The 12,877-nt window shown below is 40.9% G+C and overlaps 1 protein-coding gene across 2 annotated transcripts in view; it reads left to right on the forward strand.

The window, feature by feature from the left end:
• Positions 1 to 12,877, forward strand: part of NCOA7 (nuclear receptor coactivator 7) — a 71,213-nt gene that overhangs the window by 46,056 nt on the left and 12,280 nt on the right. For both annotated transcript variants that reach the window (XM_083497961.1, XM_083497962.1), the window contains exon 11: positions 2,841 to 2,988. In XM_083497961.1, the coding sequence (XP_083354087.1) occupies positions 2,841 to 2,988 (148 nt within the window). The remainder of the gene's footprint in view (positions 1 to 2,840; positions 2,989 to 12,877) is intronic.

Genomic DNA, 12,877 nt, shown 5'->3' on the forward strand with positions numbered 1-12,877 from the left:
TTGTTTTGACTGGTGTGGGCTTTACGTGTTTAGCATTTCAGACCTTAAAGCCTTTGATCAAGATAACATGATGATGGTAAGTTAAGCTTTGGTAATAAAGAGTGAGAGCCACATCTCATGCCCGCCCGCTGGTGTGACTTGTAGAATGATGCCATTCAGTAAGATTGTTTGGAATGAGGAGAACTGGGCATTTGAGTTTGCACTTAACACATCTACAGCACTCACAGCTGTAGATGGAAGCACCACAGGTAGAGAATTTTCTGCACCCAGTGCAAAATTTGTACAAAATATATTCTTGACCAGTTCTCTACCTTCTTCCCGCTCTCTTCCAGAAACTCAGCACTGTCAGGTTCTCCCCTAGTTTCTTTGTGTATTCCCTGTTTGCAAATTTGGCAACTAGCCTTTGTCTACAAATCAAAATGCTTTAAGCTGGGGGTGGGGAACTACTTGCGGGGGCAGGGCCAGATTCAAAATCAGCCAATCTTCTGCAGGCTACATTGACAGGTGGCTGGGTCCACCCACCTGTCAATCACCTGGCACCAAATGACTAATTAGACCCACTTATTAGGCTGCAATTTATTCATGGTTGCTTTAATCCAGGGGTAGCCAACTCTCAAAGTGACTGTGATCTACTTTCAGAATTAAAAACCCCCGTTTTGGGGGTTCAGTTGAGCTTTTTTTAGGAAATAGAAAAGCTTTTTGAGGCGGGTTTAAAGGCAAGAGATAAAGGGGTGAAGTCACTCACAAAAAGATCTCTATGGATGAAAACAGCAGCACAGAGAAAGCTCTGTCTTACCTTCCATAGATCAAACAACAATGGAGGGCGGGGCGAGGGGACAGGGCAGGAGTCAGTTTTAGGGATGCTAAGGAAAGGGAGCCAGAGATCGACCACGATCTACCAAAACCTCACGGTGATCTACCAGTAGATCATGATCGACCTGTTGGACATCCCTGCTTTAATCCTTTAATCAGTTGACAAGCTAGACTCAAAGAAAGTGAGCTGAGAATCCCTGAAATTAAGACAGCAGTGATGTTTTCACGTGGGCTATCAGCAGGGAAGGTCCTGTTGGTGGTGCTGCAACTGAGTGCTACCGAGCTCCCTCAGACCCATGATAGGGCCTTCTGTGCAGTAATTCCCTGTTTATGGAATGCCTTCCCTGGTACAAGGTGTTTGTGTCTCCCTCCTTCATTCTTATCATTCAGGAGGAATTTAAAAATCTTTGTTTACTCAGGCACGTGGTGGCAGAAGTATGTTGGTTCCTGGAACCTTGAAATTACTTATTTGTGAGGATATTTGAGGAAACAACAATAACTGTATCATTTTTCTTGTTTTTGTAGTTTGCTATCCTGGGATCCTTTGGGAAGAAGGGTGGGATAGAATAAGGGTAATATACTGTTTGCTCCAAATTGGTATCTTGCAGAAATATATCAGTGCTGTATATGTGTTTCTTGAAATTGTCTTATGCTTGATTACCAAAACAATTGCTTGAAAATATGCCGGAAGGATTTGCTTACAAGGGCTTAAGACTCTTGCCTTAAATGTGTATATGGAAGTGATTTGTATGGTTTATCTTTTTATCTAAGAACCGTGACGAGGTTAATAGTTGGCTACCAGAATTCACATGCAGTAAAATGTTTACGATTTGATAGTCTTTAACTAAATGATTGCCTTTCCCTCAGCAGGTTTATGTTTCTATCTGGTTCTCTAGAAATTAGTTACTTAATATATCACTTTGGAAATAGGCAAGTTGATCTGTTATGGAAACAGGTACTTAGGAAGTTGAGGTAATTTTAATCTGTTTTAGTATTTTAACTTTCGTATGTAGTTTTTGCTTGATTTTCTTGTTTTATCCTTTTTGTAAACCGCTTTGAGATTTTTTGGGGGGTATCCCTCCCCCCCAAAAATCAAGTGGTATATACATTTTGCGAACAGTCTTCCCCATTCTGCTGCCCTCCAGTTGTTTGGGGCTCCAGGTTCCAAGAATTACTGACCATTGGCAATGTTGGCTGGAACTGATGGAACCTGTAGTCCAAACTGTTTGGTGCTCACCAGGCTGGGAAAGGCTACAGTGACACAAAATGAAACAGTGAAACATCATGTGGAAAGACATTAAGTGAGTCACTTGCATTTCTAGAGGGATTCCCCCCGCCCCAGTGGAATAACTCAATCATGGGTAGTGCACTGTGGATTGGTAGGAAGTGGTTGCAGAAAGATTAGATAAAATTGCACCTGCCTTCCCTCTGTTTCTCATGGAAAACCAAAACTCAGGCTGCGGATCACAAGCTGGCTGGCCGTTGGAAGAACAAAATACTGGATGAGCTGGGCCTTTGGTCTCAGCCAGAGTGGCCCATTATCTCTTGATGAGTTTTTATTTTCATATATGTTTATCACTTGATAATTGCAGCTTCAAAGGATGGTTTGTTTCCTGTGCTCTCTGAATGCAGGAATACCCTTGAATCCGTAAACTGAATGCAAAGCTGCTTCAAAATCGAGGGATAAGAGAGATTCAACGTTGAATAACTGCAGTATTTTGCAGTTTGGGTGTTCTGTGAGGTGGGAGTAGGGAGAAAGTGTAAGCCTGAGGTTCAGTCCAGTTCTCACCAGATATTTGGTCAAAATCAAGAGCTGCTGCCACATTCACTGAACATGTTCAAAAAAGCTTCATTTAGGTAGTTGGCAAGTGGTGTTAGTATTTTACACTTGCCTAGGAGTAAGTTCTACTTAACTGATTTGGGCTTACCTTTGAGAAGATGTGCACAGAGTTTTACTGTTAGTGAATCTGCCTCCCACGAAGGGTTTTGGAATGCTCAGCCCCTATCTTTTTGCTTTCACTTCACAGGGTCGATCACCTGTATACCTTCTTTGTACAGTGGTCACCAGATGTGTATGGCAAAGATGCTAAAGAACAGGGCTTTGTTGTGGTGGAAAAGGAGGAGCTTGACATGATAGACAACTTCTTCAGTGAACCCTCAACAAAAAGCTGGGAGGTGAGTGGCATCTGTTTTCAAATCAGAAGTATTTGAAACTCCATGGCAGGATTGATCTATAACAACACATTTGGCTGCCAAGGAGATTTATTCCTACTGATTGTAACCTGTCGTTGGCCTCTTCTAAAGTAAGTTCATAGTCCTCATGGTTGCATGCATGGGTTGGACCATGTGTTACAAAGTAAGAATTCTGCTTTTCATGGACTCGGCTACAATGAATAAATGGATAATACAGTCCTATGTTAGTTTTATACTGAAAATCGCAGGTTAACTGTAGAGTTCAAATAAAAACCTACATGCATTTGTGACAAGAAAAATGAAAAATGCATTTATTATTATTCAACTTAATAATTCCAAAATCAACAAATAAATACATCAACAAATACGTAAACATATGATTACATTTTTTAAAAATTACTCCAAATATAATAAAATGAATTACTGTATTTTGTACGATTGGGTTCCTGTATAATATGAAAATACTCCATTTTTCTATAGAATATTTTTCTTTTGTAGTACTAATAAATTCATTATATACATATACACTCCACTCTGATTTTTCAGTAGCCATTTCGAGGCCTCTTTCCTCTCATATTTCCTGGCAAGTGAGTGCTCCTGAAACCAGACATAAATTCCCTGTTATTACTATTATTAATAATTTGTACCTCACCTTTCCCCCTGATGGGACTGAAGGCAGTTTACAGACAAAAACCAGAATGGCTAAAAACTGGAAAATACAATTAAACATTGATAGATTTAAAACTTTATATAAAATATGCTACAAGGGAAAGAGATACAACTGGATACAACACAAAGACTATGAATTCTAGCAAAATATATTTCAGTCAAATATATTCAGGTTCACTTTTGCAAAAGAAATCCCAAACATTTAATCAGTCCCATGTCTTATCCCTATTCCTAGGAGCTCAGGGCATGCAGTTTTATCTTCATAGCAACCTTGTGAGGCTCATTCATGGTCAAATAATTTGTCCACTACAGAAACAATCTTTCTATGAGTTGTTAGTATAATTTCTTCTTGTTCTTGTTGGCATCCCTGCAAAACTCTTCATTTTGTTTGTGTATTAAATTTATATCTTGCCCTTTCTCCCAAAGGAGCCCAGAGCAACAGTTACATAATTATATGGTTAAATATTTATTATTTAATCTTGAAGCAAAGTTTCTTGTGTTTAACAAAATTGTCTAGATCAGATACACACTTTATTACTGCCATTAATTTTTGTAGACAGATACTTTAAATTCACACAAATCAAAGGATTTGTAGGGTGAGTTAAAGATTTGTGTCATCAACAGGACAAAAAAGCAACAATACAGGTTATGTAGTTGAGGATCAGATGTTAACTTGCAAGATCTGCCTGTAAGATAAATTGTTAGAATCTTTGATTCAGAGGCATACACACATTCAGGATTTTTTTTTAAAATGGGGGGGGGGGGAGAGATAGAGATGCAGCTCTATCGAAGCAATTTTTTTATGCAAAGATTTTGGAGGGATTTGTTGGATAAAATTGAGGAAACAATGGGATATGATATTCCTTCAGATCTAAAACATAGGATCCTTAAAAAGAAATAGAGTTTTATTTTATTTTAGAATTATTGTTCAATTTACTTGCTATCGAATGAGTTTCTTCTGCAGTGGGAATTTATTGAAAAAATCCACATACAAATCCCTGAATTTCAAAATGACTTTATGACCACCTCCCTGGCAGCCATGAAACATGTATGGTAAATATGCAGAGATCTGATCGGTGTACAACATAAAACCACAACACCTGTTTTATTATGATACAGAACAAAAATTTTCAGAACACATTAGCTCATGAAGGACAAGAAGCAGTGGACACCAATAAAAGAATGACATGTATCTTAATGCACAATTGGGCAACTGCAACCTCATTTTGTGCAGCCCCTGCTGCCTCTTGAATCTGCCCTATCAGAGCTCATTTCTTCCTCGTTCATTTCCTTGTTTTTCCTGACCTTTTAAGCGACCCCCTGTCCCACATTCTGTGTAGTTTTGGAACAACTGGTTTGGACAGTTGATAAAAACTAACGACCCCTTTCCCGTTTATTTCTTCCCGGTAGTATTTCTATATTTGATTTATAAAAACAATTAAAGCATTGTTACATTAAAGCAAATCAAAACATTCAGAAAGAAATCACATGTAGCTTGAGGAACATAATCCCTGCTAACCCAAATCACTCTGGACAGTGGCGCCTGTGTTCTCAATAAACGTGAGGCTCCTATACTAAATGTACCAAAAAGCATAGAGTTAGAAAGCTAGTGGATTATACTGATTAGGAGTATGGCCTATGGGCAGAAAATTCCTATTCAGCTCTCAGCTCAGGCAGGAATCCCTGAGGTGGCCAATCTCACAGAAAACATCACAGCCTAAAACTGCTATGTGCCCTGATTTTTGTGGTGGTAGTGGTGAAGTTGGGGAAAAATTTTGGCAGGAAAACAATATGAAGGGAGATCCTGATCCAGACTGAGGCATTTTGTGAATAAAAAAAAATTGATTTTTAAAAAAAACATCCTTGGGGAGATAAATTTGCCCTGTTTGTAGTCTAAGCTTCACTGATCCTGCAGCTACTCACTACACTATGGAAGGAAGGAATGGGAGATGCTCTTTGAGGCAAGAGAACTACTGGTTCTACTACGTTGTTTGCATGTGGTGGCAGTGAGAATGTGTCCCGTCCCTAGACAACGTGTGTGTGTGTGTGTGTGTGTGTGTGTGTGTGTGTGTGAGAGAGAGAGAGAGAGAGAGAGAGAGAGTATGAATATACATATGAGATGAACAGGAAGGTACCATTAGGAGTCGTTTCTGTTTTCCCCACAGAAGCCTAAAGTTGGCACAATTGCTATCTCAATCATTTAGTTATTTTCTTTGTAACACACACACACACACACACACACACACACACACACACAATCTTTACAGGGCTGCTTAAAAAATTTCAAAGAACCTTATTATTTCCTTTAATTTCATTTATATAAATGTTTTTATATTCCTCTGACTGGAAGCTGAGGGTGGCTATTGATATAAAGGTGTGTAATAATCGTAAACTTTTACATTTTTAAAAAAGTCAATAGGTTCAGACTTGCTGTTTTAGCATAAACTGCCAGAAGCAGCTTAGCTGTTGCCAAATAATGGGAGGGACAAGCTTTGTCTAGGAATACCTGGGAAAGTGTTAATTGTTCCAGGATATGAATCAAGGCTGGAAAGCAAAAGGCAGGATAAAGGCCATTCAAGTTGCCACAGGTAGGCAGGTATCCATCCCGCTGCTGATTTCCTGGCAGCGGGCCACTAAGATGTGTTGGTGTCCTTCCTTTCCTCTGACTTAGAGCAGAAAATTAAACTGATTTGGATGATATAAAACTATAAGATAACAAATAATAAACTAATAATAATAATACATTTTATTTATATCCCGCCCTCCCCAGCCGAAGCCGGGCTCAGGGCGGCTAACAACAATAAAACAGTACAAAAGTACAACACTGTTGGTATTAAAGGGTTAAGAAGCTCTAATCAAGACGCTCTAGTCACTGAGCAGCTGAAGGTCGTTAGGCTTCCAGGAATGTGAGTTTGTATAAATAGTCAACTCACTCCTGTGTTTCCCCTCCTCTCCCCCTTCCCCTTTCTTTTGGGGCGTGTTTGCTGAAATGTGTGATTCTTCACCAGGGTTTTTTGTTTTGTGTAAATAAACCTTTTATTTGAGCTCCAAACCGCTTGCTCCAAGATTCCTTTATTGAAAAGATGCTCACTCTCCAGCCCTTCTTGAGCCGCTGTGCGAAATGCTCTGCTGTAATGGGACATTGTGGTATCGGAAGCGCACTGGACATTTGCTAACCATTAAACTAATTAAAGTTTAATGGGACAGGTTATGGGTGTTTGTACGTCAAGAAGGAGATAAGGAGTGAAGTTAAGAGTGATTTATGCAAGGACTGGAGCGAAGACAGAAGCGGTTGCCGACAACGAAAGCCTTCAAAGCAGCTTGAGTCCTGCAACGTGCCTAGGAAAAGTTTTAAAGAGGCACTGCGCAGTTTGTACTCGCTGGAAGACGCCTTATTCCTCGAGGAGCCACCTCAGCAGCTGGGAGACGGTCTACAGGTCTGTGAGTATCGTTCCTAAGCCCCAGGGAGGATGGCAGAGTCCCAGGAAAGTTTTACTGTCCCCTTTACGCGACTCAATGGGAAAAATTGGCAAGATTGGAAGGCTAGAGTAAGGGTTTGGTTGCAAGCAAAAGAGTTGTGGAGTTGTACTGAAGCACCGCCTTTACAGGCAGCTGCAGACGCGTCTGCAGAAGACAAAGCAGCAGCGGCAGCTTCTCAGAAACGCGACAGGAAAGCCCAAGGTCTACTAGTTTTGGCAGTGGGACCAGAGCAAATGCCTTATGTTTCTGAGTTAAAGAACACGCATGAGGTCTGGACAGTTCTGCAGCGGCTAAATTCCAGAAACACTGCGGGGGCCAAGATCCATGCTACAAGATGTTTGTTTGATTTACGTCTCCAACCGGGAGCGTGTGTGAAAGAACATATTGCCAAAATGGTGTCTGCCTTTAATCAACTAAGACAGCTGGGCATTCCTTTCTCTATGGAGCAGCAGTCATACATATTGTTGTCTTCTCTTGATAAAAGCTATGAGACTCTAGCTTTAACTTTGGAAGCTATGCCTTCATCTGAATTAACCCTTGAATACATTTCTTCTCGACTTGCTGATGAACAGGATAAAAGGCAAAGAGAAAGAGGTTTGTCTTCAAAGGGGAGTTATGCTGTGCCTAAGAGTGGGGATGCTGAGTTTGAGAACACAGTAAATGCTTTTGCAGCTAGACACTGTTTTCGCTGTGGTTCCTCTTCCCACTTAATCAGGAATTGTACACGTGAACCTGGTCAAGACAGCACCAAGGCCGTTGCCCCTAGTTACCAGACAAGGAGTTCCAGGGGACGTCAAAGAAGAGGAGGAGGTCGTGGCTACTCCCACAGCACACAGCACATGGCTTCAGCAATGGCGTTGATGCAAGGGCGTGGCCAAGGCAGCAATCTACGCTGGTTGATCGACAGTGGTGCATCTCATCACCTGGTGGCGCCATCTAGTGTCCGTTTGCAGAATTGCAGACATTTGCAAACCCTTAAAGTTGTGACAATGGCAGATTCAACTAAACGTTCCTTAGAGACTGTAGGCACAGTGTTTTTGAAGTGTTTGCAAACAGAAATTGATGCCTACGTGCTAAAGGGAATGAAGGGGTGTATTTTGTCTGTGTCAGAACTTGATAGAAATGGGTTTAAAACTGTGTTTGAAAATGGGGTTTGCACTATTTCAAAGAATAACGTATCTCTTTTGCAGGTGGAATGCAGAGATGGGTTATATTATTTTGAGACAAGTCCAGATGAAGTTGAACAGGTTCATGCTGGTTGTGTGAACTCGCCTACCCATAATTCTTGTGTTCATTTATGGCACCGCCGTTTGGGACATATTAATTTTCAGTATGTTAAAAGGCAACCTGAATTATCAGAAGGGTGCAAATTGAACAAATGTACTAAGTATTTGGATTGTACTGCATGCAAAAGGGCGAAGGTTCATAGATGCAGCTATCCCAGTTCAAATAGGAAATCTGACAAAGTATTCCAACTTGTGCATATGGACCTATGTGGCCCAATGCCTGTTGCTAGCATGGGAGGTTCGAGGTATGCACTGTGTCTCTCAGATGACAAAACAAAGGTTACATGGTTTTTTCCTCTCAAAACAAAAGCAGATACTGCAGAAACAGTTAAAAATTGGGTTCATGCAGTAGAACTTGAATTCGGTACTAGAGTTCTTGCTTTTCAGACAGACAGAGGGTCAGAATTTACCGGGTCTGTGTTGCAGAATTTCTTTAAGAAAAAGGGAATTAAGCATCGTCTGTCTACACCTTATTCCCCCCAAGAAGGAGGCGTGGCCGAACGTAAAAACAGGGTTCTGCAAGAGTTGGCAAACTCTATGTTGTTTGATGCTAAACTTCCTCAAAGTTACTGGGCGGAAGCCTGGAAGACGGCTACTCATGTTCTGAACCGAGTATATAATTCGGTAATTGGTACTACGCCATATTTTGCTTTATATGGGAAGAAGCCCAAAGTTAATTACTTTCGGGTGTTTGGATCTCAAGCCTATGTACTTATCCCAAAAGCGTTAAGGAAAAAGGGAAGTCCAAGGGCTAGGAAACTCATCTTTTGTGGGTACGAACCACACGCCAAATCTTGGAGGTTCGTGAACCCAGATGGGGATACTACAAGAGTGGTCCTCAGTAGGAGCGCTGAATTTTGTGAGCAATCCGGATGGACTCACTTACATGCTAACCCTGACATTTTGAGAGATGATTTAGGCATTTATGCTGAGAAAGAAAGTCCAGAGGGTGATGAGCCAGAAGGGGATGGTGCACATGGTTCAGATGCAGATTCTGACCAGGCACAAGGTTCTTCTCCTAAGGTAGAAAAGCCAGAATCTAAGAGTGTTCCAACATCTCCAGGCAGTAGGCCTAGCAGACAGCAAAAGCGAAGCAGGTCGCCTGCAACACCAAGCCCAAGGGAGGTATCTAAAAGGAGGTCTTTATCCCTAGAGGCACGACCAGACATAAAGTCTGAGACAGATTCTGACAGCCAACGGTCAGAGGGGGCACAAGAGGAGCAATTGCGCAGGTCAAAACGTGCCACAAAGGGCAAGCCGCCAGAGCGGTTTAAGGTGACAAGTGTATACGTAAATATGGCACAGTGTGAGCCAGATAGCTATGTAGAGGTACAACAGCTTCCAAGCTCAGAAGCCGCAAAGTGGCAGGAAGCAATGGAAAAAGAGATGGCTTCAATGAAGTCTCTCGGTGTGTTTACAAGTACAGAGCTTCCAAAAGGGCAACAAGCTGTAGGTTGTCGATGGGTATATCGTTTAAAGCCCACAACTACTGAGGAGTTGCAATATAAAGCCCGACTAGTTGCAAAAGGGTTTTCGCAGCGCAAAGGAGTTCACTATTCTCAAATCTATGCCCCTACTTCAAGATCGGAGTCATTAAGAATGCTTTTAGCCTCTTCAGCTAAGAAGGGAAATAAGCTGTTTCATTTTGATGTCAATGTGGCTTATTTAAATGCAGACTTACAGGAGGAAGTCTATATGACGCCACCACCAGGTTTTGAAGGAGACAAGCCAAACCAGGTCTGGCGCCTACACAAATCCATTTATGGGTTGAAACAGTCCGCCCGTAATTGGAATTCCTGCTTAAACGATGCTCTAGAGAGCATGGGGTTCAGAAAGAGCGCAGCAGATGCGTGTCTTTATCTAAAAGGCTCGGGATATGAACAAGAAGCAGTCTTGATATTTGTTGATGATTTATTATACAGTGGAAAGGACGATAAACTTGCACAACAATTTGCCACAAAGCTTGGAGAAAGGTTTCAGATAAAATCACTAGGCAATGTATCTGTTTATCTAGGAGTTAAAATTCAGCAAGATGAAGATGGGAACTATTGGCTCAGCCAAGAAGCTAAGATCCAGCAGTTGCTGGAAAGGTTTAAAATGGACAACTGTGCTGGTGTTAAAACCCCAATGGAGTTAAGTTACACAAAGGATGCTCAAACTGAGCAACAGGCAGAGTTCTGTAATCCCGGGGTTTACCAGTCAGCGATAGGCAGTCTACTCCACATTGCACAGTGGACTCGGCCCGATATAACATATGCTGTCAACATGCTGTGTAGACAAGCTGAAAAACCATCAATGCATGCTTGGCAAGGAGTAAAAAGAGTTTTAAGGTATCTCCAAACTACCAAAAGGTTTCGCTTAAAACTATCAGCGGAGGGCAGCACACAACTTGAATGTTGGGCCGACAGCAGTTGGGCTGATGCTGGACCAGATAGAAAATCAGTGTCAGGAATGGCGATAAAATTTGGAAATGCACTAATTGGTTGGAGATCAAGAAAACAATCACTTATAGCTTTAAGTTCAACTGAATCTGAGTTCAATGCATTATCAGATGTGTGTAGAGAACTGGAATTTTATAAACAAATGGTACAAGAATTGTTTGGAGAATGTTCCCTACCTATCAGAGTGTGGGAAGACAATCAACCTTGTATTAAACTAGCTAAAACAGGTCAATTCAAGGCACACACAAAACACTTGGATATCCGTTATCAAAATGTATGCCAAAGTGTAAAACAAGGTTTAATTGAACTAAAGTATTGTCCAAGCCAAGAAAATCTCGCAGACGGTTTTACAAAAGCTTTGAGTCCGCAATCTCATAAATGTTTCTGTTCAGGTTTAAATTTGAATTAAGGTTGGTACAGCTCAGTGTTACGAGCGAGAGGGGGTGTTGGTATTAAAGGGTTAAGAAGCTCTAATCAAGACGCTCTAGTCACTGAGCAGCTGAAGGTCGTTAGGCTTCCAGGAATGTGAGTTTGTATAAATAGTCAACTCACTCCTGTGTTTCCCCTCCTCTCCCCCTTCCCCTTTCTTTTGGGGCGTGTTTGCTGAAATGTGTGATTCTTCACCAGGGTTTTTTGTTTTGTGTAAATAAACCTTTTATTTGAGCTCCAAACCGCTTGCTCCAAGATTCCTTTATTGAAAAGATGCTCACTCTCCAGCCCTTCTTGAGCCGCTGTGCGAAATGCTCTGCTGTAATGGGACATTGTGGTATCGGAAGCGCACTGGACATTTGCTAACCATTAAACTAATTAAAGTTTAATGGGACAAACACAAACAACACTCTAAAATCATTCATTATAAAATTAATTCACTGCCATAAACATTAGTTTAAAATAAGTAAAATCTACAGTAGGCTATCCGTTTATCCAGTGTGTGTGCTCCTCTGAGGTGCTGTTTTAGCCTAAACTCCAGAAAGCAGTTTACCTGTTTCCAAAAAATGGGAGGGGCTAGCTTTGTCTGGGCATACCTGGAAAAGTGTTAATTGTTACAGGGAATTAATCAAGCACTGGAAACTGTGAGTGGCAGCAATGCATGACGTATTGGCTGGGCCATTCAAGTTGCCGCATGCAAAAGATATAGAGACTAGCAGTAAGAGCACACACATGTTTACCATGTGCCCTTCCACTTTCTGAGCTCAGTGCTGACGTTGGTTACCAATTTCAAGTTCTTCCTTGTGTTGAAAGTTCACAACTCAGTCAGAAAGCATAAAAAGAAACAAGAGTTTATATACCCCTGAACTCCAAAATAAGCTTGGTCTACTACATACAATATGTTTTAATGATTTTACTGTATACTACCTTGATATTTTTGAGTTGGCAGTTTATATTCTTATAAGTATCACATCTCTATGACTAGGAGACTATCTCTTTTGAGATGCACAGTAATTTTCTAAATCACCTCAATACTCATAAATGAGGTAATGGAAAATTTGGGCTACTCCAAATTGTGACCCAGGACAGGGAGCCTAAATGATTACATTATATATGCTGATTTAATATCATTTGCACAGTGATAAGTTTAAAGAAAGATGGGTTTAACCTGTTTTAATTGGATTTGATTTCATTCATCTTAAATCAGTTTTGAACTTTAAAATCAGGTTTTTTTAAAAAAAATCTTCACTTGCATTTTTTAAAAACAATCTCTGATAAAAAAGAGAACAAACTAGTTAAAGAAACTGCAAGTGACATAGGGATGTGTTCAGTGTAGCACTAAGTGGAACAGTCAGGGCAAGGATTCTTCCTTGCACAATAGAACATTTGCCCCCTTACCTCCCCCAATGAAATCTATTCTGAGAATTCCCCCATCCCTTCAGAGCAGATTGGGGATAGAGCAGAAAACATGTGGGAGGAAAAGAGGGAAGAAAGTCCATCACGCTAGCGGTAATCAGTGCACTAGTGGAACTATTTAGTTGAATTCCTTCCAGTAGCACCTTAGAG

Source organism: Podarcis liolepis (genome assembly GCF_965112155.1).
Source record: "Podarcis liolepis genome assembly, chromosome: 3".
Taxonomy (NCBI): Eukaryota; Metazoa; Chordata; class Lepidosauria; order Squamata; family Lacertidae; genus Podarcis; species Podarcis liolepis.